At 50.7% G+C, this 27,113-nt stretch overlaps 1 protein-coding gene across 2 annotated transcripts; it reads left to right on the top strand.

The window, feature by feature from the left end:
- The first annotated feature begins 2,389 nt into the window (after nucleotides 1–2,389).
- Nucleotides 2,390–25,867, top strand: PPP1R12C (protein phosphatase 1 regulatory subunit 12C). 2 transcript variants are annotated; one of them, XM_063089418.1, is made up of 22 exons: nucleotides 2,390–2,787; nucleotides 6,667–6,797; nucleotides 6,881–6,999; nucleotides 15,036–15,195; nucleotides 18,754–18,898; nucleotides 18,987–19,061; nucleotides 20,923–20,996; nucleotides 21,083–21,210; nucleotides 21,371–21,444; nucleotides 21,715–21,873; nucleotides 21,951–22,018; nucleotides 22,628–22,765; nucleotides 22,992–23,082; nucleotides 23,248–23,331; nucleotides 23,409–23,469; nucleotides 23,631–23,713; nucleotides 23,820–23,860; nucleotides 23,948–24,050; nucleotides 24,216–24,320; nucleotides 24,867–24,917; nucleotides 25,070–25,120; nucleotides 25,215–25,867. In XM_063089418.1, the coding sequence occupies exons 1-22, from the start codon at nucleotides 2,467–2,469 to the stop codon at nucleotides 25,299–25,301; spliced, it is 2,349 nt and encodes a 782-aa protein (XP_062945488.1). In that variant the 5' UTR covers nucleotides 2,390–2,466; the 3' UTR covers nucleotides 25,302–25,867. The 2 variants fall into 2 exon arrangements, with proteins under 2 accessions (XP_062945488.1, XP_062945487.1); XM_063089417.1 differs by having other exon boundaries at nucleotides 23,628–23,713.
- Nucleotides 25,868–27,113: the final 1,246 nt, after the last annotated feature.

Raw genomic sequence — 27,113 nt, 5'->3', positions numbered from 1 at the left:
AAGACACATGTACACACCCAACATTCTACCTATCGGGTATTTTATGTACACCACTTCAGCAACTCCAGGAGGCAGAGACAGAGACTAACCCCCGGTCACAGAGCTAGGAAGTGGACAGAGACAAGATTCAAACCCAGGACCGTCAAATCCAGAGCTGGAATTCTTAACCATTGCAGTAGAATATAATTTATTTATTTAGTTTTTGGCAGCTGGCCTGTACAAGGATCTTAACCTGTGACTTTGGTGTTATAACGCTGTGCTCTAACCATAGAATAGAATGTTTAAAAAGAGGTTAAAGTTCAAAGATAGCAGCCAATGTAAAGATTGCTAATAGAACTTAGAGTAGGAGCACATCCCACAGTTCGCTGGGTGCATTAAGTAGATATCCCAAATTGCGTCTCCCACAAATAATCGCAGTCATGAAAATATACAGATATAATTACATGAACATTCACAAACATAAACACAAGCACCCATAAATAACATACACCCAGCCACAGACACTGTCACAAATATACACAATTATTTTTATTTATTTATTTATTTATGACTGGTAAGGGGATCGCAACCCTCGGCATGGTGTGGTCTGCACCATGCTCAGCCAGTGAGCACACCGGCTATCCCTATATAGGATCCGAACCCAGGGACTTGGTGTTCTCAGCACCACACTCTCCCGAGTGAGCCACGGGGCCGGCCCACAAATATACACAATTATAATGTGTTACAATTAGGGGCCGGCCCGTGGCTCACTTGGGAGAGTGTGGTGCTGAAAACACCAAGGCCATGGGTTTGGATCCCATATAGGGATGGCCGGTTAGCTCATTGGGTGAGTGTGGTGCTGACAACACCAAGTCAAGGGTTAAGATCCCCTTACCGGTCATCTTTAAAAAAAAAAAAAAAAAAATGTGTTACCATTATACACAGGCACTGAAACACACATAACCACAACCACCCACAATAACACACTGAAGATTTACTTTTTACCTTCCTGGGGGTAAGGGGGTTGGTGTCTATGTGTATAAAAAATGTGGGAGTTCAGGGACTACACATTTCAAGAGCCATCAGAACTAGGGATAGGCCTCCTGAGATTTGTAGTTTATTTCTATGCACAAGGCCAAGGACTTCAGAGAGGGTGGGCTATTCCAGTATCCCTTGGGGAAAAAAAGTCTGTTGCTTCTGTCCAGATTTTGGTACTTTCCTGTATGATTTTTCCGGGTCTGTGTTCCTGTCTCAAAGTTCCTGGCATCTTCCCAATTTGGATTCAGGTGAAGGACATTTAAAGTGAGGATTAACGTGTGCTTATCCCTTGGCTGTACTATAAGGTATTTCACCTTCCAAACCTACTGGAACACCTAGCCCTGGACTTCAAATCCCAGCATGCCTTGCGAACTACATTTCCCAGCGTGCTCCACGGCCCCGCGTGGCCGCGGAAGGGCGGAACAGTGAAGCCTCTGAGGGCGCTGTCATTGTAGAACCCGCCCCTTGGGTTCCTTTCCCCTTGTGACCCAGGGGTTACCAATAGGAACTCTGAACTTCTCTTTCCCTTGATCCCGATTTCCTTGGGTGCCTTGGAGCCCTTCTTAGAGCCTGTTGTCTTTAGGGGTCATGGTCCTGCGGACTACATTTCCCACAGTGCCTTAGTTTGTTAACGCACTACCATGACTCTTGCACGGCAAACTTTATTTCCCAGCATGCCCTAGGACAGTACCCAGGGAAGCTTGAAAGTGGATTGTCTTTAATGATTTCTTGGTTGCGGACTCAATTTCCCATGGTGCCCTGGTGTTTCCCACGACCTAGGAAAACCATTAATTTATTTATTCAAAAAATATTTTCGATCGTGTATCCTTAAGCTCAGTTTTAGGCACTGAGAATAACTAGTGCATACAGAAGACAAGAATCCCTGTCCTCACAGAGCTTACTTCTAGTTTAACAAGGCAGACTAAAAAAAGCGAAATAAATAAATTATATAGTATGTGGACAGCTGATAAGGTGTATAGAAAAATGATTTATCTTTTAGGACCTCTCTCCCACTCCGCTTCCCGGGGCTGCCCAGTTGATTTCTCACCAGGCCATGGGCGTCCTGCTCTTCATCCCCTTTATACAGTGCACTACATTTCCCAGCCTGACTTGGGGGCACCCCTATCCTGCAAAATCCATTTATCAGCGTTTCCCGGAGCATACCCTCACCCAAGCGATTTCCATTTGCCGCCTCGACTTGCGGACTTCTCAGCGTGCCTCGGGCAGAGCGAGTCCCCAAAGTTACCAGGAGCAACTACCGCTTACAGACTCCATTTCCCAGCGCGCCCCGGGCGGCGTCGTGACGTCAGTGCGCCGGGAGGTACCGGGAGATCCCTGGGGCTGTGCGGGGAGTACGGCAGTTTCCGGCGGCCCCCGGGGCGGGCGGCGGCGGCGCCTGTTTGGTACTCGGCGCTCGCTTGCTCGCTCTCTGGGCGGGCGGGCGGCGCGATGTCGGGCGAGGACAGCCCGGCGGCGGGCCCGGGGGCTGCGGCAGCGGCGGCCCGCGAGCGGCGGCGGGAGCAGCTGCGGCAGTGGGGGGCTCGAGCGGGCGCCGACCCAGGCCCAGGGGAGAGGCGCTCCCGCACTGTCCGCTTCGAGCGCGCCGCCGAGTTTCTGGCAGCCTGTGCGGGCGGCGACCTGGACGAGGCGCGCCTGATGCTGCGGGCTGCAGACCACAGCCCCGGCGCCGAGTCCGACCCCGACGCCCCGCCGCCCGCCCGCGCAGTGCTCGACTCCACCAACGCCGACGGCATCAGCGCCCTGCACCAGGTCAGCGCCCCAACTCCCGGGCCGTCTCCGTCGCGCTGCGCCCTCCCCATACCTGATCCACTCTCGGTCTGCGCCACCTTGAGCATCCTTTCTTCCCAGTCCTGAGCCCGGTTACTACTCTTGATCGGCATCGTCGTTATTTGTCCTGGTCTTTGCCATCCGGCGCTGTCCTCCCTCTGGACCTGAGCCATCTCTGACGGCTCAGTCTAGTCTGTTTCTCTGGTCGTGGTCGTTGCCGCTTCGCGCTGCCCTCTTCTCGACCCGGAGCATCCTCTATTCGGCTCGTTTGTGCCATCTCTACTGTGCTATTTAATGCTACCATCTCTTTTCTGCGTCCGTACCACTTATTTTTTCCACCTCTGCTTACTTCCGTGCCACCTCTAGGCAGGTACTACTCTCACTGAGCTGCATCCTCCGCTTATCGGCCTGTGCTTCCTTCCTCCCCCAGTCTCTGGCCTGGGCCACCTCTGGCTAGGCCTAGATTCTTCAGTGCCGCTTCTTTCAGGTTCCGTCTTCTCTGCGTTCATTCTCCTCCTTCGTCTTTGCTGTCTGTTGTTCCCTAAGGATGCTTTTTCCTGGGCCATTTCCTTCTAGGCTCTCCACTACCTTGTTTCTTTGAAGCAGATGCTTTCCTTGTCTGGGTCACCTCACGCTATTTCTCCTCCCTACCCCCAACCCGCATGGCCGCTTAACTCAGTTGGTTCCCTCTTCATTCTCTTTTTGGGGCCTGCGCTACCTCTTGCCTCCCACCATGAGCCTTCTCTTAGGGATGTTTCTGCTTCTCTTCCCTTATTTCCCCTTCTCATGGCTAGGCCTGCATCATCACCCTTTTTCTGGGCAACCTCAAAGCACTGCCTCTTCCTGGCTCTGGGCCACCTTTCTGTCCTCTTGGTCATCTTGCTTGCACTGCCCAAACACCCTCTCCTTCTGTGGATTTGGGCGACCTCTCACTCCTTTTATTTGGGCAGGCAGCTTCCCCCTCCCATAGACTGTGCATTCTCTGTTAGCCCCCTGTCATGTCACCTTCCTAAGGGTTCTAGAACCCTGTTAATCCTCTCCCTCCACAGCCTGGGTCCCCATGTCCCTTCTGAGACACTCTGATGGCTGCCTCCAGTGATCCTGTGTCTCAGAGCCAAGGCCACCTTAGGTTCCCAGGGTTCTCTCTGGTTCTGGGTGCTTTTATCTCTATCCCCCCCACCGTTGGGGCCACCAGGGACAGGATTGGCCACAGAAGAGCCCATCCTCAGGCCTTTGCCCTCCTGGTCTCCTGATGTGAGCCCAACCTCAGCCTCCTGTCAAACAGATTTCTTCTCTGGTGACAATCCCCCGTTTCTTGGTGCCCTCTCTCTCTCTTCTTGCCAAAATCCCTAGGGTTTGGTTACTGGTGGAGCCAGAGAGGGCCCTGGTAACAAATGATTGGCAGGGGGTGGAAAGGAAGGGGAGGATGTTTGGCCAGGCCCACTTTTCAGATTCCCAAGAAGATCAGCAGTTTGAGAAAAACAAAATCAGAATCAGTCTGTCCTGAGTTCTCATCTCAGCTTCTCAACTTTGTGACCTTGACTTAGTGTCTTTCCTCTGTGCCTCAGTTTTCTGAACTGAGACATGGGGCCAGTAGTCAGTTCCTCGCTGGCAGGGCTCTGGTGAGAGAGGGAGGTCGTATGTGTGGAAAATTCCCTTTGGGAGGCCTGAAGCATATAGGTGTTCACTGGGAGGTGCTGCCCCCAGTCTAAATGCTGCTGCCACTACCCCCTTTCCCTTTCCCCACCCCAGGCCCCTTCCCTGGGGAAGCCCCAGTGCTATCTGGGACATTTCCTCCACCCACAGTGGGGAACTGCTTTCCTGAGGCCCTTTTCTGGGTTTCATAGTCCTTGGCGAGTGAGCCCAGGAGAGGGGCTCAGGCTACCTCCTTCCTCCTCTGTCATCCTGTGCCCCTGGCCCTGCCCCTGGCCCTCCTGTACCTTTCCTACAGGAGTTCCTGGCCCTGCTCTTCAGACTGAGTCCCCTTGCCCTCCATCCTCCAGAGGCCCCCTGACGACCTCCTTGACCTGGACCTTGAAAGAGGCCCTTCTGGCCTGGCCTCTCAGGCTGCCTTTCTGGTGGGATTCACCTCCCACCATGGGGTGAGCACTTGGTAAACTCACTCTCCAGGGTTTTGCAGGAGGCCTGAGGGATTGGGGTGGTCTGAGGTTCAGAGAAGGGAAGTTCCCATCCCAGGTCACGTGACTCAAACAGGGGAGCTGGGATTTGGATCAGGTCTGGGTATGGAGTGACCAACTTGTGTTGTTTGCCTGGGACTGGACTACTTTTAGCACTGAAAGTCCCAGGTCCCAGGAAAACCGTCTGTTACAGGAAAACATCGATGGTTGATCACCCTATCTGGGAGACTCCTCAGTCTCAGCTGCTTTCTCTACCTCGGGTTGCGTTTTCTGTTCTGAATCATTCCTGGGCCAGGTCCCCAAGAATCAGCCCCTGCCAAGGCTATGGTTTCTGTGAGTTCTCAAGCCTCAGTTCCTACCTCTGGTAGGTTTATCAACCATTTGGTGAGGCTGGTTCACTCCCCCTCATCTCCCAAATTGCCATGTGCTTTAGTGGCTAGGAGTCTAGGGTCTGGAGTAGGAGGGGCTGGGAGCCAGTGTTCTTAGGTCTGAAAAGGGAGGGGCCTGGATTCCTGGGTCCCTGGTGCCCAGGCCTCAGGCATTTTTCACATGGATGCCCGTGCTGGGCCAGGTCCTTGAAAGGGAAAGCCCCATCTGCCTCCTTGCCCCCCCCATCGCCATGACAACTGGGTGGAAATAAACAGAGCCCAGAGTTCATCCCGTTCCCAGGGCACGTGTGGCCCCCCTTTTGCAGCCTGAGTTTCCATGACTTCATGCTCTTGGCCCTTGTAGCTTCCTCCCCCCTTCTCCAGATGGGCAGTTTTGGAGAGGTGAGGGAGTTGGGGGGTTAACTTATCCTTAGTATCCAGGAGTTCAGGCCCTTCCACCTCTTTCAGACCCAGTTCAGGTCCCAGTACCTACCCAGTGCCCACTTGGGCCCTGGGTTAAATGCTTGCTGCTGACTTGGGTGAGGGCTTTCATCTCTCTGAGCTTTGATTCCTAACAGAGGGAGGATTAGAAGGGATGGTTCAAGTAAACCCCTTGGCACAGTGCCCTGTGCATAGTAGGCACTCAGTGAACAGGAGCTGTGTCTGCTTGGGCCCCTGGGTACAGAAAAAAACAACCATTTCTCTCACTTTGGGAATCCTACCTGGGACACTTACTCTGTCCCAGGGATAGGGTGACTTTACCATCCCTACATAGCCCTGGCCAAGGGGTCAGTTCCTGGAGAGCATCTGCTGGGGGTGGGTCCTCCAGTCTTGCCTCTTTGAAGGACCTGGCTGGATCTGAGGGAGCAGGGCCTGGGGGGTCAGGACTCCTGGTCTCAGGGAGGAGGGGCTGTGACCTCTCCCCTTAGCCTGAACACTGGAAGCCCTGCCCTGTAGTGATGAGTGTGGCGTATGCTACATCTAACAAGCACCATTCAGGATTCTTACACCTGGATGAGAAGCCGCCATCCTTTCCCTATTTAACTCCTGTTCGCAGACAGCTGGGATTCTTCTCGTAGTCTCGACTGAGCTCCTGACACCTGGCTGACCTGACCATCGGGCAGCCAGTGGTGTCTTTTTTTTCTCTCTACTTCCTCCTTCTCCAGGGGTGTCTTAAACAGCTGGGTGGCTGAATAGTCCTTCACGGCTTATGCCAGAGGCTGTCAGGGTCTGTTTTCTTGACTCTCATTCCCACTGGGCCCCTGGATCTGTTTGACAGTCCCCTTCAGGACTCTGCCTTGCTGGGCATGTCTGGACAAGGTATAGACTGATGGCACTGTCCCCTGCCTCCCAAGGCTTGCATTGATGAGAACCTGGAGGTGGTGCGCTTCCTGGTGGAGCAGGGTGCCACTGTGAACCAGGCAGACAATGAGGGCTGGACGCCCCTGCATGTGGCCGCCTCCTGTGGTTACCTGGACATTGCCAGGTAAGGTGGGAGGGGGTGGGCCACACCCTGATGGGATGGGAGGGGCACTGGACCCATCAGTCCTGACCTTCCCCTGCCCTCAGGTACCTCCTGAGCCATGGGGCCAACATTGCTGCTGTCAACAGTGATGGGGACCTGCCCCTGGACCTGGCCGAGTCGGACGCCATGGAGGGGCTGCTGAAAGCGGAAATCGCCCACCGAGGTGGGCCTCTGGTGTGCCATGTGCAGGGTGGGGGGCACTGTTCATCGTCTGCAGCCTTAAGATCCAGAGCTTTGGAGTCAGTACCTACCAACCACCACAAATCAAAAAAACAGCTTTGGAATCAGGCTGTCTGGGCTCAAAGGCTGACCCTGTTTCCTACGATTCTTTGTCTCTCTCTATGCCTCAGTTTCCTTACCTGTGAAATGGGGGTATAGGTACCTACTTCCAGGGTTGCTTGGCGGTTGGCTAAATGAGTAATTGTATAAAGCTCTTGTGCCTCCTCTGGGCACAGAATAAGAGCTCAAACTGCTATTGACTGGAGTTGTTATTTTATTGCCTGGGTAACTGAGTAAATCAAAGGGCAGAGAGAGGGAGAAACTTGTCCAGGAGTCCCTTAGGCAGGATTGCTGGGACCCCCATTGCAGTTCTTCTTGGGAGGTGGCATGTTTACTGAGGGGGGGAGTACAGGCATACAGGGGGCTTCCAGGGTCTCTGTCTCCCCTGTGCTCTGAGGATCACTACACCCCATGGATCCTGCATATGGGGTCCAAGAATCCCCTGATGCTCTGTGCCTGGCCATTTTCATTTTTCTAGGGAGGGGAAATGTTGGTTCTAACAGGTCCTCAGATGGGCCTGAGACCACCTTCTACCTCTCTCCCAAAATAAATGTCCAGGGCCAGTTGGCATGTATTCTGGGTGGCACTCAGCTCTCCACTTAAGGGCCTAGAAGCAAAGGATGTGGGGAGCAGATTAGTGGGGGATGCCAAGCAGCTTTACTGGATCTTGGGGAGTGTGTCATGCCTGTGGGACACCCTGGAGGAGCCCTAGGTCATGAACATGATTCTCAAACCTGACTTCATGTCTCAGCTTTGTCGATGACTGGCTGTACAACTCCAGGCATATTCCTGAAGCTCATTTTCCTTATTTGATAAAACAGAGATGACCAGTGTCTGCCTCATGGGGTGGTTGTCAGGGCTCAGCATGGTTATTGATGAAAAGGTGTGAGCATAGTGCCTTTAGACTAGGACTGTTTAGGAGGTAAGGTGAGATTCTGATGAAGAAACAGATACTGGGAGGCTCCCAGATTTCCGGCCTGGCTATCCTTGCCATGTCACCAGCCAGGACGGAAAAGGATAAGGGTTCTGTGTGGGGCACATTGAGTTTTAGGTGGCTGTGGGAGCCATGTGGGGATACAGCATAGTTAGTGGGACATGTGGAGGTGGAAATCTGAGGTTTGGGTGCTGTCATTTGGTTAAAATGGGAGAGTGAGTGTATTAGTGTGTTTTGTGTTGCTTATAACAAAATACTTGGAACTGGGTGATTTATAAAGAAAATGAAATTTATTGCTTAACAGTTTCTGAGGCTGAGAAGTCCAAAGTCCATCTGTTGGTGGCAACAGTGACCCAGGGGTCTCACACTGCAAGATGGTGGAACCAGAGAGAGCAGAGAGAGAGACAGACTCTCTTCTTTTAAAGCCTTCAGAACCACGCCCCTGACCACCATTTTTAATCTGTTCACCACTGCATGGTCCTACAACCCAATCACTTCTTCAAGGCTCCACCTTTCAATTACCATAATAGGATTTCCCACCCTCTTAGCAGTCACAGTGGGGCCAAGTTTCTAATACATACAACTTGGGAGACACTTTAAGCTTTGTTGAGTTTTGGGGGATGTAATTCAATCCACTACAGCGAGTAAAATCAACCCTCGAGCTGGGTGTTCTCCATTCTCCCCTGATTTTATTTTGGGAAGGCTTCAAACTTAAGATTCCCCAGTGTTTTTTCTTTTCTTTTTTTTAAAAGAAACTTTAAAGTATTTTATTTTTTATTGATTATATGTATTTGTGGCATACAGAGTCAAATATCAATAACTGTGAATAATATGTGGTGATCAGGATAATTAGTATACTCGTGTGCAAAACATAATCTTTGTAACTCTTAACTAGTTTTTTCTCCAACCCCTCTCCCCTCCCCCTTTCCCACCTCTAACACCAGTGTTTTTTCTTAAACAGCTTTTTGAGATATTTTTCACATACCCTGCAATTTTCCTGTTCAAAGCACACAATTCAGTTGTTTTTGTATGTTCACAGAGTTGTGCATCTATCACTGTATTGATTTTTAGAACATTTTCATCATTCCCCCAAAGAAAGCCTGTACTCTTTAGCCATCATTCCCTATTCCTCCAGCCCTAAGCAACCACTGATCTGCTTTCTGTCTCTGTAGATTTGCCTGTTTTAGATATTTCATATAAATGGAATCATGCAGTATAGGTTCATCGGTTTTTAGCTTTTCGATACCTTTGAGTGCTGTCATTACCCGCCCCCCCCCTTCTTTTCCTCCCATGTGTGCATACATAAACACATTTCAGTCTGGCAGGTTAGCTCAGTTGGTTAGAGCACGGTGTTACAACACCAAGGTTAAGGGTTCAGATCCCTGTAACTGCCAGCCACACACACACACACACACACACACACACACACACACACACACACACACACACACACACACACACACACACACACACACACACACACACACACACACACACACACACACACACACACACACACGCACGTAAACACATTTCTTTTTTTCTTTCCTTCCTCTTTCTCCTCTCTTGTCTACCCTTTCTTTCATTCCTTTTCCTACCTCCCTCCCTTCCTTCTTTCCTCCTTCTATTTTTCCTTCCCTTCCTCCCTCTCTCTTTCCCTTCCATTCCTGAGCCATTTTGAGATTTTGTTGCAAATATTGCAATTCTTTGCTCCTGATACTCAGCAAGTATCTCCTGCAACAAGAACATGCTGCTACATAACCACAGTAGCGATGCAACATTGTCACCCTCCTGTGGCAACATCAGGAACTTATTTTTTTTTATTTTATTTTTTTGTCTTTTTCGTGACCGGCACTCAGCCAGTGAGTGCACTGGCCATTCCTATATAGGATCCGAACCCGCGGCAGGAGCGTCGCTGCGCTCCCAGCGCCACACTCTCCCGAGTGCGCCACGGGCTCGGCCCAGGAACTTAATCTTGATGCTACACTGTTGCCTGTCATTTCTTCAGTTTGTAGCCTCTCCCCCTCCTGTTGAGGGCCCAGCCCAGGATCTGGCCCTGCATGTGGTTCTCATATCGCTTTAGTCTCCTTCCACCTGCACCAGTCCTCCCCTTCCTTGGGACCCTGCGGGGAATAAGAATAGCCTTCAGGGGCCCATGAACTTTCTGACATTCTGTTTTTATGAAGAAATTGCCCATAGCTTGCATCAGCTTTTCCAGGTGGGCCATGCTCCTCTTCTGTGGGGTGAGGAGAAGGCTTAGAAAGGACATATCGGTTGGGAGAATACTGGTTTGTAGGATCAGCTGGGAACAAAGGCCAGTGGTACTACTGGAAAGATCTTTGGCCGCAAGCTGCAAGAAGCGTGGGGCTTTTGCCTCTCCTACTGGACACACACATCTGGAAGATGGAAAATCTGCCAGGGGTGCTGGCATCCAGATAGGTGCCAAGCACAGTGTAACCCTGGCAGCCGCTCACAGGCAGTGCCAGGAGAAAAGACAGAACCAGTGACAGGCACAGCTGTCCCCCTCACCATCTCTGCCTCACTTGCTATTTTCCTCTCTCTGGATCTACTGCTCATGAGAGGATCTCATGTGCTCATCTAGTCACCTTGTGACCTGGAGCACGCCTCTTGTTCAACTTTAAGGCCTCTGGTCCAGTTGATTCAGGTACTGAATTAGGCATCGCTCTTTGCAAGTACCAGAAACCCATTCAACCTAGCTCGGGTCAAAAAAGGCAATTTATGCACCCCATGTCTATAGCATTATTCACAGTAACCCAAAGGTGGAAGCAACCCAAGTGTCCACAGTGGGGGAATGGATAAACAAAATGTGGCATGTATGTAATGGAATATAATTCAGCCTTAAAAAGGAAAGAAATACTGACATGTGCTACAATGTGAATGTACCTTGAAAGCATCATGCTAAGTGAAATAAGTCAGTCACAAAAACACAGATACCACATGATTCCACTTACATGAGGTACTTAGAATAGTCAAAATCATAGAGAAAGACAGAATGTTATAGCCAGGGACTGGGAGAAGGGAGGAATTGGGAGGAGGGAGGAATAGGGAGGAGTTGTTCAATTGGTACAGAGTTTTAATTTTGCAAGATGAAAAAGTTCTGGAGATGAATAGTCATGATGGTTGCAAAAAAATGTGACTATACTTAATACCACCAAACTGTACACTTAAAAATGGTTAAGATGGTAAATCTTATGAATATTTTACCACAGTTTTTTACAAAGGGCAATTTATGGGCTTATGTAACTAAAGTTTGTGAGTTATGTGGACTTCAGGCATAGTTTGATCGAGGGGCACAAATGAAGTCAAAAGCACCTCTCCATCACTCTGCTGAACTATGTGCTGGCTTCATTCTTAGGCAGCTTCTCTCAGAGAGGTACTTAGCATGGCTCCTACCAGTGCAGGCTGATATCCCAGCTGAAATAGAGCATCTTTTTCTCAGTAGTTGGGCCTCTCTGATGCTCATTGGGATGCGTTAGTCACTTGCCAGCCCCTGAGCCAGTCAGTGTGGCAAGGGTGATAGGCCCTTGATGTGTCCACCCCCTGGAGTCAGGCTGTGGGCTCAGTCACATTGGAACTATGTTTGGGGAAAGCAGGGGTGCAGAAAGTCAAGATGTGGTTATTGAAGAAGGTAGAATAGGTGCTGGCAGATCCAAGCAACAGCTGCACTACAGATGCTGTATCCATGACCAAGGCTGCAGGGGCAGGCCCCAGGAACACAGTCCTAAGCACCATGTCCTATGCAGAAAGGACCCTCTCTGGCCTCTTTGCATGGGGACATGGAACTGGGTAGGAAGGAGACTTGAAGTGTTTTTGAAACATTTGAGGCAGTATCACCTGGAATCCCAACATTCAAGACAGATGGAAGAGGGGGTGTTATACTCAAAGACAGGTAGAGTTGACAATCGGATAGTTCCAAGTGCTGATAAGGGTGGAGCAACAGGAACTCATTTCTGGCTGGTGGGAATGTTGAGAATTACAGCCACTTTGAAAAATGGTTGGACATCATCAATTATAGCTGGAGAGCCCACGTCCTCATTGTTCTTTCTAGCAGTTCCACTCCTAGGCAGCTGGAGAGAGGCCTTCTCACCTGTGTGCAAAAATGCCCATCATAGTATTGTTTGCAGTAGTGAGAGGCTGGCACCTATGCCAAAGGGAAAGTGGATGAATCAATAATCTATAAATGAGTGGTCTGAGCAGGGGTCAGCAAACTTTTTCTGTGAAGGGCTGGACAGTAAATACTTTAGGCATTGCAGTACATATTGTCTCTGTTACAACTACTCTACCAGCTGCTATAGAGGGGGAAACAGCCAGGGACAATATGTGAATGAATGGACATGGGTGTGTTTCATTAGAACTTTATTTATGAAAACAGCCTTCCAGAATGGACAAATCCATAGAGACAGAAAGTAGTTGACCTTTGAATAACATGGTTTGAACTGTGCAGGTCCACGTATATACAGATTTTTTCAATAAATATATTGGAAAATTTTTGGTGAATACATGACATACCTAACCAAGCAGTTAAGTAGCCTACCTGACAGTAGGCTATCAGTAGTTATGTAGTTAAGATTTTGGGGAGTCAAAAGTTATATGTGGATTTTTGACTGGGGGAGCTGGTACCCCTAATCCCTGCATTGTTCAAGGGTCTACCTCAGGTTGGTGGTTGCCAGGAGTTGGGGGGAGGGAAGTCTGGGGAGTAACTGCTTAGTGGATACAGGGTTTCCATTTGGGATAATGAAGAAGTCAAGGAAGTAGATAATGGTGATGGTGCCATTGTGAATATCCTAAATGCCACTGAATTGTGCATTTAAAAATATTGAAATTGGTCAACTTTATGTTCTGTTGATTTTACCATCACCACCACCACAACAAAAAAATACAGACAGGTGGCCAGCACCTATAGGCTGTGGTTTGCTGACCTCTGATCAAGAACGCTATCTATGAACACAGACAAATCTCCGCAACATGTTGAGGGCAAAAAGCAAGTTGCAGAAGAAGGCATACAAACATGCCAGAAGATATTCACTGTGGCTGTTGAATGAGGTCAGTAAACTCTGCCCTTCACCTCCCTGCAGTAAGACACATTCAGCTTTAGTAGGATTGAACAGTAAGTGGCTCCCTTTAAGGAAGCAGTGGGGGTGGGGTGGGGGGGGTGGTCCCTGAGTACCTAGTATTGTCCCCAGTATTCTGTAGGACTTTCTATTTCATACTGGGCCCATGAGATAGGCTGTAATAGACATTCCTGGAATAGCTGCTGCAGCCAGGGGACCCCAAAGTGATCCCATTGGAGTTTAAACCAGAGTGCTCAGGTGGCACCAAACTGCAGCCCAGACCTGGATGGATTTGGTCTTTTAGTGGGACAAGAGCACTATCTGGCAATTTACGGGACTGTGTTTCTTGGATCCCTTTATAGTCTTATGGCAGAAATTTACCATATATATAGTAAAGTTATAAACAAAACACATGTTCATGAAAGTAAATTTGTGATTGTGGTTACCTCTGGGACAGGAGCAAGCAGAATGAGATTGGGGAGGGGTACACAGGGGCCTTCTGTTGGCTGTGTTGTATTTTAATTTTTCAAGCTGGGTGGTGGTACATGGGGGTTCTTTGTCAGTGTTGTCCAATGGAAATCCAATGTGAGCCACAAATGTAATTTAAGATTTTTATGTAGGTGCATTTAAGAAAGTAAAACAAAACAAAATGAGTGAAATTAATTTTAATAATGTATTTAATTTAACCCAGTATATTCAACATATTATCATCTCAACATGTAATCAATATAAAAACAATTTTTTCATATTTCAAAATCCAATGTACATTTTACATTTATAACACATCTCAATTAGGGCTAGCTACATTTCCAAGTGCCCAGTAGCTACATGTGGCTGGCAGCTATTGTATAGGACAGCTCAGCTCCATATGGCACTTTGGTAAGTGTGAAAAATTTCACAATTGAAAAAAATAATAGACAATAATAACTTCCCCAGGAAAGAATTGAACATTCTCTAGAAAAGACCATTTTCACTCTCATCTTGATAGTTTATAGCACACAAAAGAATATTCTCAGTGACAGTCAACAATTAGATAAAATTTCAGCTTTAACAAGTCTGCCTGTTTTTTTTTTTTAAGTTCTATTTATATATTTTATTTATTTATTATTTTTATTAATTTTTTGTCTTTTTTGTGAACGGCCGAACCTCTCAGCCCAACGGTCGTCCCTATATAGGATCCGAACCCGCGGCGGGAAGCGCTGCTGCGTTCCCAGTGCCGCTCTCTCCTGACTGCGCCACGGGGCGGGCCCAAGTCTGCCTGTTTTGATCCAAAATTAATTTATATTTTTTAAAGTCATAACGTGCCTTTTTCATTTATAAATACAGTACAACAATTAGGTGCAATGAAATTGGCCAGCGGGGAATTATCCTTTGCTTTTACACAGATTGCTTTGGGTGGTAGCACGGTTGCAAACAGAGATCAGCACCTGGGTAGGAAAGAACCTGCTGTCCAAATGACACGGATACTTAGTTTAGTGCCTTTTTGCTTGGTTTATCCTACTTATGAGTGATAAAAGTGATAATGGTGATAAAATGTATGAAGATGCTGTGTTAATGATTATATTGGTAGTGACAGGAAAAGTTAGATGTAATCAACACTGGATTTGCTCAATAAACTTTAGATTTTATATTAAAAAATATTATAAAAATGGATCTCTGGTTGAAATGGGAAAAGGCCTGAACTCTTCATTCTCTTAGTCCTCAGCAGTGACTCAGAGACCCTTAGTGGACCCAGGAGTGCACAAAGCACAGTTGGGAAACCACTGGGCTAATCCAGGCTTTCTGAGTTCCAGAGAGGAATGTGAGAGAGAGGGACAAGTTCAGGGCTGAGCTGTGGCTAGCCCAGGGTGCAGCCCTGGGTTTCCCTGGCCAAGGGGTGTGAGTCCCACCTATTACCTTTTCTCATCCTTCCAGGCGTGGATGTGGAGGCAGCCAAGCGGGCTGAGGAGGAATTACTGCTTCATGACACAAGGTGCTGGTTGAATGGGGGTGCTATGCCAGAGGCCCGGCACCCCCGTACTGGGGCCTCTGCCCTGCATGTTGCCGCTGCCAAGGGCTACATTGAGGTGATGAGGTGAGCTGGGCCAATCTGTTTCTTCTTGCTGTCTTACACCTTCCTGTGAGTCTTGTCCTTTCCCATTCCTTTCTAATTTATGTACCCGAGGCTATGTATTTCCCTCTAAATACAGTCTTAGCTGCACCCACAAGTTTTGATGTGTAAACAGTGTAAAACATTTTCCAGGGCCGGCCTGTGGCTTCCTTGGGAGAGTGTGGTGCTGATAACACCAAGGCCACGGGTTTGGATCCCTATATAGGGATGGCCAGTTAGCTCACTTAGGAGAGTGTGGTGCTGACAACACCAAGTCAAGGGTTAAGATCCCCTTACTTGTCGTCTTTAAAAAAAAAAAAATTTTTTTTTTTCCAGTTTGTAATCTTTCTTCTTTGTTCTCCATGGATTATTTAGAAGTGTGTGCTTGATTTCCAATGGGATTTTCTATTCATCATTTTGTTACTAATTTCCTGGCTTAATTACATAGTGTTCAGAGAATGGGTTCTATATTCTAGCTTTTGAAATTTGTTGAGATTTGCTTTATATACCAGAATATGTAAGCTGGAAAAGAATGGTGTTGTCAGGTACAGTACTCTCTATAGGTTATTAGGTCAACTTTGTAATCATGCTGTTTCAGCCTTCTGTATTCTTAGGGCTATTTTCCCTTTTGCTTATTCTGTCAGTTACTGTGAGAGATGTGGTTCAAATTTCTTGCTGCAATTATGGTCTTGGCCTGTTTCTCCTAGTTCTGTCAATTTTTATTTTATATATTTCTAGGCTAGGTTATTTGGTGCATATATATTTTAAGTTATTATAGTACATATTTCCTTTCTGTCATCCTCACCTCAGTTTGGGTCTTATTTAGTGCCTATCTAGCTGTCTTTTCTCTTTCCATTGGAGTAGTTTTCTCCAGGTGTCATCCTCAAGCTCCCTGCTGTTTCAGTTTTCATCTCTGTCTTTTGTGATGTTATACTTTATTTTTTAGTATTAAAATGGAGTAAGGTGAATCCCTCCATCTCTCTGCTCAACTCTGTGTTGATTAATTTTTAAGCAGGTTTTCTCAGTGAGTACTTCAGATGACCCTTAAAAGCTCCAGGCTTATATCCTAGCTGCTCAGCACCTGCTGTTGAAGTAGAGCATCTTATCCTCCATAGTTCCATCAAAAGTTCATGTTTGTTGCTCACTGGGCCACCTTGCTTACTTACCCATTTCTGAACCAGTCATTACAGCAAGGGGCAACAGATACTCTAAATGGTCAAGCCCAGTGATATGCCCAGCCCTGGAGGCTGTGCTCTCCTCTGCCTATAACTTCCACCCCTGAGTTCAAGGTGGCTGCTTCGTCTCCTGCCCTTGTATCTACATCCCAGCCAGCAGGATAGGGGAGAGGACAAAGGGAGCAAACATCCATTCCTTTTAAGATAACAGTTCAGAAGTGACATGCACCACTTAATGCTGACATCCCATTTGCCAGACCCTAGTCACCTGACCATTCCTAGATGTAAGGGACACTGGGAGATTTGTATTGAGCCAGGTGACCATGTGTCCCATTAATAGTTGGGTGCTATTATTAAAGGGAGAAAAAGAGTCAATGTTTGTGGGCAGCCTCAGAATTGAAGCACTTTGGACTTAGAAATATTCACTGACTGTACTTTCATAACTCCCTTTTGTATGGGTTCCTGTTTAAACCAATATCTATTGACTGCATTTTTAAAGGAGTGTAGCCAGCATTCTCTCCATTAAAGATCAGTGGCAAAGTAGAGATATACATTTATCTGATGTCATTCATTCTTGTTTTTTTTTTTTTTTAAAAGATGACCGGTAAGGGGATCTTAACCCTTGACTTGATGTTGTCAGCACCACGCTCAACCAGTGAGCTAACCGGCCATCCCTATATAGGATCCGAACCCAGGGCCTTGGTGTTATCAGCACCACACTCTCCCGAGTGAGCCATGGGCTGGCTCTTGATGTTATTCATTTAACACTTATTTACTGAGCACCTGCTGTGTGCCAGGCCATCTGTTAGATGGTGAGGACACGGTGGTAAACACACAGAGCTGGGCCCCCCTGCAGCTCCTTGCTTCGTTGGGGAGACAGACAGACAGACATGTTGGACTGTGTCCTTCTTTGCTGTGGTGGTTGTCCTGTGCATTGCAGGACGTTGAGCAGCATCCCCAGCCCTTGCCCACTGGATATTAGGAGTATTCCCCAGTTGGAAGAACCAAAAATGTCTCTGGATATTGCCAAATGTTCCCTCTGGGGCAACATCACCCCAGTTGAGAACTGCTGGCTTACAAGGATATAAATAGGGTGACAGGAGAAGAGTGTGATGGGGAGAGGCCTATGTAAGAATTGGATTTGGTGGTCAGGAAACAGCGGAGTGGGGAGGGATGACTGTGCTGAGTAGGGGCGGCCATGTGAAATGCTGCAGCGCCCTGAGAACACTCGCTGGGCAGAGAGAACAGCAAGTCCAAGAGACAGGTTACCACTTGGGGGAATAGCAGGAAGCCCAGTGTGGCTGGAGCAGAGTGAGCTTGGAGGGAAAGCATGGGGAAGGTGAGTGAAGAGGTCGGCAGGGCCAGATAGACGACCTTTTGTTTAAAAAGTTTCTTTATATGGGCCAGCCCGTGGCTCACTTGGGAGAGCATGGTGCTGACAACACCAAGTCAAGGGTTAAGATCCCCTTACCGGTCATCTTATTAAAAAAAAAAAAAAGTTTCTTTATAAAATATCTTAGTCTATTCATCTGTTCCCACTTTGCCATAGCTCTTCTCATTGACACAGAACCTCATTTGGGTTCTCTCAAAATAGGTATGTCTTAAGCTAAGCTAGGTCTGGAGAGTTGCCCTGGACTTGTAACCCTGCCTTCACCCCCAAATTGAGTGGTCTGAAGTGGTTATTATTTTCTTGCAGAATTTAAGCCGGAGTTTCTCAACTTTGGTGTTATTGACATTTTGGGTCAGATCATTCTGTGTTGTGTGGCTGTGCTATGACTTAGGATGAGCAATGTCCCTGGCCTCCACCCAGTAGATGCCAGTAGTGCCCACCCCTACTTTATGACAACCAGAGATGTTTGTAGACGTTGCTGTTGTTGCCTGGGGGGCAGCATTGTCCAGGTTGAGAACCACTGCTCTAAGCCGACTAGGTTCCTGGAACACCGTTGTCCTGAGGTGTCCCCTTTAGGGGTCTCGTCCTTTTTATAGGCTTGGGGGCTGGCAGGGGAGCCCCATACCCACCTCCTCTGGGGCTGTCTCCTTGCACCCCCTTGCTGCCACCTCAGAGTCCCACACCAGGGTGACCCTCAAAAGTGTCAGCCCCCTGCATGTACGAGGAGCAGGTTCCAGAGGCCAACTGCTGGGCCAGGGTGTAACTTCTAGCTACTGGACCAAGGGGAAGGGTCAAGGCTGGGGGGCAAAGGGGTTACTTGTAGTGGAGGATCTTGGGGTAGTGGCTCTTTACTGACTGATTCAGGAGCTTTTCAATGTTGTAACAACTGGAGCTGCAGCCACAGCATGGCTGGCTGAAATCAGCCCTTGGCCCAGATCTCCCATCTTGGCCCTGACCCAGCACCTCCCTGGCCCCCAGGCTGCTCCTTCAGGCTGGCTATGACCCAGAGCTACGCGATGGGGATGGCTGGACCCCCCTGCACGCAGCGGCCCACTGGGGCGTGGAGGATGCCTGCCGCCTGCTGGCTGAACACGGTGGGGGCATGGACTCGCTGACCCATGCGGTGAGGGCTGGGGACTCAGAGGCTGGGGTAGGGTGGAGGAGGGCCCCCACCTCCATCATCATCTACCCCTTATTCTCCCCCAACCCAGGGGCAGCGTCCTTGTGACCTGGCTGACGAGGAAGTGCTGAGCCTGTTGGAGGAACTGGCACAGAAGCAGGAGGATGTGAGTCTCAGGGCCACAAAGTTTACCCCAGGCTCCCTTCCTTCCCTACAACTCATCAGAGGAGGCCAGGAAGAAAGGGCTGGGGAGGGAGGACATCCTCATCCCCTGACTCTCTGACACCCACTGCCCCAGGCAGCTGCTCTTCCCCACTTGGTGACCCAGGCCCAGTGGAGGGCTGTGAGCAGGGGTGGTTGGAGGAGGCGGGGGCGGGGCTGGGCCACAGTGGATGTTGGGCTGGGAAGCTCCGTACCTGCCTGGTGAGGGGACAGCAGAGGATTCAGGTGGAGGTTGTCTGTCTGGACTCAGGCTGGGCTCATCACCCTTGGGATCTCTCCCAGCCAGCACCAGGCCAGGCTTTGTTGCTGGGAAAACACAGAGCAAAGGGGTTAAATGTATGAGCATTGGCCAGACTGCCTGGGTTGGAATCCCAGCTCTGCCATGGATTTGCTGTGTGAGCTTGAGCCAGTCACTTACCCTCTCTGGGCCTTAGTTTTCTCATCTGTAAAATGGGGATGGTAATAATGCATGCCTTTACTTTATGAGGAGTTATGTGTGATGTTACATGGAGTATGCTGTGAGGAGTATATACATGTTACTAAATAAAACCATTTATAATCATGCCTGGCATACAGTAAGCTCTATTAGGTAGCAAGAAACATCTGAAGCTTCCTGGGGGCCAGGCCCTCCGCCTCGAGTTTCTGTTGAGTGGGCAGGTGGATATTGACAGATCCTTCTGTTTAAAGATTGGCAGTAGTGATGTCAAGGCTTGCAAACTCAGGAGAAAAAGCTTGTGGCTCTGGCTTGGTTAATTCCGGCCAGCTTTCTTGAGGCCAGGGCACACGCTTGGGCTTGAGGGAACAACAGGTGCAAAGTCTGGGAGTGAAAAATGTACAGTGCCCTGAGGGGCCCAGGGAGGGGAGCGTGAGTCATGAGGCAGACCCTGAGGTTGAGGAGCAGCATGGCTTCTACCATGAGGGTAATGGAGGCATGGGAGGGAGAGGGGGAATGTTTAATTTTCCTTTGCAGCTGGCCAGTATGGGGAACAGGGATTTTTTTTTTTTTTTTAAAGGATGATCGGTAAGGGGATCTTAACCCTTGACTTGGTGTTGTCAGCACCACACTCACCCAGTGAGCAAACCTGTCATCCCTATATTCGATCTGAACCCATGGCCTTGGTGTTATCAGCACCACACTCTCCCGAGTGAGCCACGGGCTAGCCTGGAACAGGGATTTTTGATGGGTGAAGCAGAGTCAGCTCTTGGTGAGGTGGCCCAGGTGTCACGGGAGCCTGGCCTGGGGGCGTCTGGGAACACTTTCTGGAAAACATGAATACTGCAGTGCCCAGAGTTTGCTAGAAGAGGCAGGGATGAACTGCATTCCTGGCGAGGGGCACTGCTGTGCAAAGGCTCCAAGGTGTGAAAGCAAATTGCAGTCTGGAAAACGGCGCCCATTGTCACAGAGCTTAGGGTAGAGGAGGCTATGGCCAAATCTGGGGCAACCAAATGTTGGGCCAGTATCCTGGGTGTGCTGAGAAGGTCTGATTAAGTTGCCCCTGGAGGTAGAAAGAGCTGTCTGGGGACGAGACGGGAGACTTCATGGGTGGACGCTGTGAGAACAAGACCAGGGCACCTTCTCTTCTAGCAGATGCACGGCCATCTGTGAATAAGTCCACAAATCCTCTCTGCCTGTCCCAGGCACTGAACTCCTTGTAGTTGCAGCACCCTGAGTAAGGCATGCTCGGCACAGCTGTGAATGTTGGCTCTCAGTGTTGGTGATGTGTAACAGAGGAGTCCAATCCAGGGGGACCCAGGAGGGATTGTGTATTCTACCCCTCCCCTTCAGCCCCCTTTCTTCCTTTCAGCTTCGAAATCAAAAGGAAGCCTCCCAGAACAGGGGCCAGGAGCCCCAGGTGCCTTCCAGCAGCAAATACAGAAGGTAGGAGGGAGGAGCCCCATGCTGGTGGGATGGGTTGAAGGCTGCACCCCAGGGCTGGACCCCAACTCCCTCTCCTTCCCCAACAGGAGCTCTGTGTGCCGTCTGAGCAGCCGGGAGAAGATCTCCCTCCAGGACCTATCCAAGGAGCGCCGGCCTGGTGGGGCTGGAGGGCCGCCCATCCGGGATGAGGATGAGGGAGAAGAAGGCCCCATGGGTGAGGGGCCAGACTAAGGGCAGATCTTATGAAGGAGGGGCTGGGAGCCTGGACTCCTGGATCTGAAGGAGGAGAGTAGAGGGGCTGGGTTCTTTTATTCTCAGAGGCAACTAGCAGATTCTGTGACTAATCACCCCCCACCCATGTTTCCACACTTCAGAGCCATCCCCTGAAGAACCCAGAACCCTCAATGGAGTCTCCTCCCCACCTTTCCCTATCCCTAAGAGCCCCATGGTGAGTCTGGATTCCCTTAGAGATCGTGGGAGGCTGGGAGGGTGGGGGAGGTGGGATTCCATAAAGCCTGTAAATCTCTCCCCAGGGTAGGTAGTGTGAAGACTACAGTTCCCAGAATCCTCATGGACAACTGATCACCTTTTCCAGGCCTCACCTGCCCCAGGGGACGATGGGAATTGTAGTGTTTTACAGTCCTCCTGGGGGTTAACACTTGAAGTCTCTGAGAAGAGAGGTCCTTTCTCCATAACTAAGACTTTCCTCTTCTCCCAGCTGCCCAATGAGGCCCCCTTCTCCAGGCGCTTTGGCCTCCAGAAAACAGGGAGCTCTGGTGCCCTGGGTCCCCCAGAAAGGCGAGGAGCCGATGGAGCCCCTGGGTCTGGGCTGCAGCGCTCAGCTTCCTCCTCTCGGCTGGAAGGGACCTCCACTCAGGTGAGTGGGGTGAGCTGGGCAGGGTCCAGGACCCTGCCTGGTTGTGGAGAATACCCTCCCCTCATCTCTCTCTATAGGCCAAGGAGCCCCATCTTGCCAGAATTACTCCTACTCCCTCCCGGAAAGTGCTGGAGCTATCTGCCCTGTAAGTACCAAGAGCTGGGCCCCCCTGGGGGTGGCAGGCTGATCTGGGTTTCAGTCCTGTCAGCATGATTTTGAACAAGTTCATTTTCTCTCTGTGTCTAGTCCCTGCTTTCTCCTTCCACCCCACCAATTACCCTGCCTCAGTTTCCCTTTTGGTGTGTCAAGTAAAAGCTCACGGTAAAACTTCCAAGGCCACAGCGATCTGGCCTTCTGCCGCCTCAGAGCCTTTGCTATGTCTCTTCCCCCTCACATCCACAGGGCTTGCTTTCTCCCTCCCTCCCTGTGATCTGTGTTTAAATTGTTTAAATGTCACCTTCTTCCTGAGGCCCACTGTGGCCACCCTCCTCCCACTGCAGCAGTGTCTGGTCATGTAGACCCTCCTGTCTCCTGTCCTTGTTTTGTTTCTTTTCTCCAAAGTACTTTATCCTTGTGATGTATTATGTAATGTGCCAATCTTTTTATGGTTAAAGTTTATTTTGTGTCTTTCCTGCTCAGATTTGACTCTGTCCTGGCAGAGATACCTTGTTTATTTTGTTCACTGCTGTATATTCAGTGCTAGGCACATAACAGGAGCTTGAGTAATATTTGTTGAATGAATTAATTCATACAGGTCTGAGATCACCAAGCCTCCTCCTCCCCTGGATAACTCCACTCCTCCCTCCGGGATTCCAGAGGCTGAATCCCCAGTGAAGCCAAATATCCCCACACCATCCACAGCACTCCCAGTGGACTCCCGGGACCGTCGGAGGTGAAGAGGCCAGGGCGGGAAGCTGATGGCTCCCCAGCTGGGAGATAACTACATTACCCAGGAGTCCCCCGGGCTTTGGGTGGGTTTCCTGCGGGAAAGTTTGTCCCAGGGTCTGCTGGGAGTTGAAGTCCTTTCTGGCAGAATTTGCCTCCCCTGGAGGATATCAGCCTTGGAAGGAGGACAGGGCCAAAGGAACCCTCCCTCAGAACTGGGGCCCTTCACTCAGGTCCTACCAGATGCCTGTGCGAGATGAGGAATCTGAGTCCCAAAGGAAAGCTCGCTCCCGCCTCATGCGCCAGTCTCGGAGGTCCACACAGGTGTGGGGGGTTGGATGGGGATCTGGACTCCTGGGTTTGAGGGAGGAAGGGCTGGGGCCTAGACTCCTGGGTCTGAGGGACGGAGAAACTAAGGCCTGGATTCTTGAGTCCTGAGGGGTTAGGCCCTGACCCTGGGGTCCCCTGACTGCCCACTCTCCCTGCCAGGGTGTGACTCTGACAGACCTGAAGGAAGCAGAAAAGGCTGCAGGGAAGGCCATAGAGCCTGAGAAATCATCTCTGCCATGCCTGGTGAGAGAGGTCAAGTAAGGGGGCAGTGGGTTGTATAAGACTCCCTCTTCCTCTGACAACCACACACTCCCCAACAGGACCCTTCCCGCCGGCCCCGAGTCCCTGGAGTTGAGAACTCTGACGGCCCTGCCCACAGAGGTGAGGTCTGCTGTCTGCGGAAGTCCTTCTGCAGGATCCACCCTATCTCTCTCATACAGTCTTCCTATTTTCCTGGGGGATTGGGCCCAGGGACCCCAACACTGCAGAGAGGGTGCTCCGTCCACAGGTGTCTGGGCTGATTTCTGCCCCTTCCCCAGCAGAGGCGCCTGACGGGCAAGGTCAGGGACCACAGGCATCCAGGGAGCACCACAAGATCGACAAGGAGCGGAGGGGGCCTGCTGAGGTGAGGTGGGCTCAGGTGGGGCCTAGCTAGTACTGAGGGTGGACCATGGGGATGGGGCAGGACCAAGCCTCCCTGTCCATCTGGCTGAACCTTCCCTCCATCTTAGGGGGAAGAGGCGGAGCCGACAGATGGAAGCCCAGAAAGCAGGTATGGGGCTGAGGGGGCAGGGGTGGGGCTTGTCTGTGGTGCAGCAAGCAGCGTGACCCCTGAGGCTGTGCTCCACCTTCACCCCAGCACTCCCGAGGGCTGCCCCTCAGCCCGCAGGCAGCGCTCACAGTGGGACCTCAACCCAGAACCTGAGCCAGGAACCGAAGAGCCGGAGGGAGGCTTTAAGAAGGTGTGACAGCTGCCCCACTCCACCGTCAGTCCCGTTAATGCTCCGCCCCTTTGTTCGGTGGCTCCCGCTTGCTAGATGCCCACATCCCGCACTTCCCAGCCCACCTGCTAAGGTGCTGCATCTGGGGCTGGCAGGCCCGACTGTCTGCCTTCTTCCTTACCCCAGCTGTACTCAGAGCTACGCAGGGAGAATGAGCGGCTTCGTGAAGCCTTGACCGAAACTACGCTGCGGCTGGCGCAGCTCAAGGTGGAGCTGGAGCGGGCCACACAGGTAATAGTGCCCAGGCCCTTGGAGGTGCAGGAACTGGCTGGGCTGCCTGTGCCGGGTGCAGCATCACGAGGGGGTGGAGCCTGAGCGATGAGCAGTGGGTCTAGGACCTCTGAGAGGTGGGGCCTGAACTATGAAGGGTGAGCTTTAACTGGGCTCCACCTTAGGGGAGGGGCTAGGGTTGGGGGGGAGCAGTAGAAGCAGGGCTATGGCCTGTTGGTGGCAGGGTCCGATCTTTGAGGGGTCTGAGCTGGGCTTAGCTTTTGAGAGGAGGAGTAGAATTTCTGGGAACCTGAGCGATGAGGAGAAGGTTCTGAGACGGTGGGGCTAGGACCTCTGGGAAGTGGAGCAGGATCTGTGGAAGGGTGGGGTCTGAGCAGGGCTCAGCTTGAGGGGTTGGGGCTAGGACCTTGGAGGCGGGGCCTGAATGGTGAGGGGTGGTTTGGCTAGTGGGTGAGTAAGGTCTTGGCAGGAGCTTAGACTGCCTCCCTGCCACAGCAACGCTGGCTACCCCTTCTGACCCTTGTGCATTCTCTCTCCCCTCACCAGAGGCAGGAACGCTTTGCTGAGAGGCCAGCCCTTCTGGAGCTGGAGAGATTCGTGAGTAGGGGCAGCTGGGATGGAGCCAGATGTGTCCCCAGCCTTATGCCCATGTGGGTCTGGATCAAGAGGGCCACACTGACCTCCTAACCTGGTCCCCTGACCTTTCCCCACCCTTCTTAGCCTTACTCAGTTTCTAAATGTTCTTCCAGGAGCGCAGGGCCCTGGAGCGCAAGGCAGCAGAGCTGGAGGAGGAGCTGAAGGTGGGTGCTCATGGGGGCACTGCGGGCAAAGGGCTGAGGGTGGGTGGGGCTCAGCCTACCCAGGGCCACCCAGCTGACCCCTTCTGACCCCCAGGCCCTATCTGATCTCCGGGCTGACAACCAGCGGCTCAAGGATGAAAATGCAGCGCTGATCCGAGTCATCAGCAAACTTTCCAAGTGACTCTGGAGAACTTTCCCGCACCCGTATTTATACAGCTGCTTCTGCCACACGCACCCCTTCCCCCGTGTGAACACCACCAGTGACAGGGCTCTGGGGGAAGTCTCTGAGAAGCCATAACCTCCCCTTGGGATTTCTGGACTGGGAGAGGAGCACAGAGTCCCCAGGAGCCAAAGGGGGCCATCTGAGGCCAGGATGAAGGCAGAGGCCAAGCCAGGTAGGGGGACGTCGCCAAGAGGGGACTGGGGTCGGAGACGGGACCAGGAAGAAACCGAGGACCAAGAGGCGCAAGGATCAGTAGCCAGGACCAGAGTGGCTGCCCCACAGGTCCCCCACCTCACGTGTGATACCACCCCAGTCACCCCTCCCTCTCCTGAGCAGGGATCCAAGAATGTGCCAAGAGTCCTGCTGGCCTCAGCCAGGTGGGCCTGTATATAGGGTCCATGTGCAATAGGGAGGGATGTCTTCTATTTTTTGCTGCCCCCTCTCCACCCTCTGTCTGGGGCAGGGGGAGAAGGTATTTTCGAGACAAAGCACAGGCACCACAAATAAAAGTCGTGAAGTTGCCACTCAGTGACTGCATCCCCAGCTGGAGGTGGGGTGCTGTTTCCTGCTTCTGTGCTCAGGGGCTATGTGTGTTAATGAACAAGCCACTGGGCCATTTGGGTGGGGTGCTGAGGGGTGGGTAGGTGCTGGCTCACTGGTGTGGAGAGGGAGCTTCAGGAAGAGCAACCAGTTGGAGCAAAGGCCCTAAGGCAGGGTTGACATGATCACAGGCAAGGTGGCTGGAGGGGAAGCTGACAGGGAAGGAAGGGTCAGCTGCTTAAGACTTTGAGGGCCGTGAATATTGAGCTGGGGAACTTGGTTTTGCCACCAGTGGCTTTGAAGGAAATTTAAGTCAATTGTAAATATTTAAAATTTGGGGTAATTCACATAAAAACCTGGAATTTGGGCTTCTCTGAAAAAAATAGGAAACTGACAATGTGAGCTTTTCAGTCCAGCATGGCAATGGGTGACTGGAGCTGAGTGGGAGCCATTTTCCAAGATGGGCATTCATTCATTCATTCTTTCAGTAATTATTGATCATATTCTACTTGTCAGGTTCTGTTCTACATGCTGGTGTTACAGTAGTGAACAAAACAGGCAAAGATCCAATGTTTCAGGAGGGGAGGCATCCAGTGATTAAATTAATGTATTCCAGGTGGTAGTGCTATGGAGAGAAAGCAGGGGAAGGAGAAAGGGAGGGTAGGTGTGTGTGTGTGTGTGCATGCGCACCTGCATGAACATATGTATTTTGTATAGGGTGGTCTGGGTAGGCCTCACTGAAAAGCTGGCATGGTCAGATAATTGAAGTGGCAAGTAGTGAGCCGTGTAGGTATTTGAGGGAAGAGCCCTCTGGATGATGAGAATGTGTGCAAAGACCCTGGGGTAGAAGTGTGCCTGACATGTTGAGGCACAGGAAGAACCCAGGGTGTCTGGAGGGAAGCAGTAGGGGATGAGGTTAGAGAGGTAGTGGCTGGCTGTGCAAGGACTTGGCCACGTAAGGACTTGAGCTGTGACGTGGGAGCCTTGGGTGGTTTTGAGGCATAATCATGATCCGGCTTAGGTTTTAGAGTCCCTCTGACTGCTGCATTAAGAATAGAGTGGGAGTTGGTGGTAAGGGACAGGGCGATTGGCTAACAGGCTACTGGTGAAATCCTAGCAAGAGATGAGGGTGGCTTGGGCCAGGGTGACAGCAGTGGATATGGTGAGAAATGTTCAGATTCTGGGAATGTTGGAAGGTACAGCCTTTAGTTTGTTTGGACGTTGGCTTGT

The sequence above is a fragment of the Cynocephalus volans genome, chromosome 3 (assembly GCF_027409185.1).
Source record: "Cynocephalus volans isolate mCynVol1 chromosome 3, mCynVol1.pri, whole genome shotgun sequence".
In the NCBI taxonomy this organism is placed as follows: Eukaryota; Metazoa; Chordata; class Mammalia; order Dermoptera; family Cynocephalidae; genus Cynocephalus; species Cynocephalus volans.
This window is presented reverse-complemented; position numbering and strand designations above follow the sequence as displayed.

What these genes read in the sequence shown, in the direction of transcription:
- PPP1R12C (XM_063089417.1), top strand. Translation starts at nt 2,467, where the DNA reads ATGTCGGGCGAGGACAGCCCGGCGGCGGGCCCGGGGGCTGCGGCAGCG. An exon ending in GACTCCCGGGACCGTCGGAG is followed by an intron (nt 22,766 to 22,991) that starts GTGAAGAGGCCA and finishes CCCTTCACTCAG; the next exon opens with GTCCTACCAGATGCCTGTGC. An exon ending in AGCTGGAGCGGGCCACACAG is followed by an intron (nt 24,321 to 24,866) that starts GTAATAGTGCCC and finishes TCCCCTCACCAG; the next exon opens with AGGCAGGAACGCTTTGCTGA.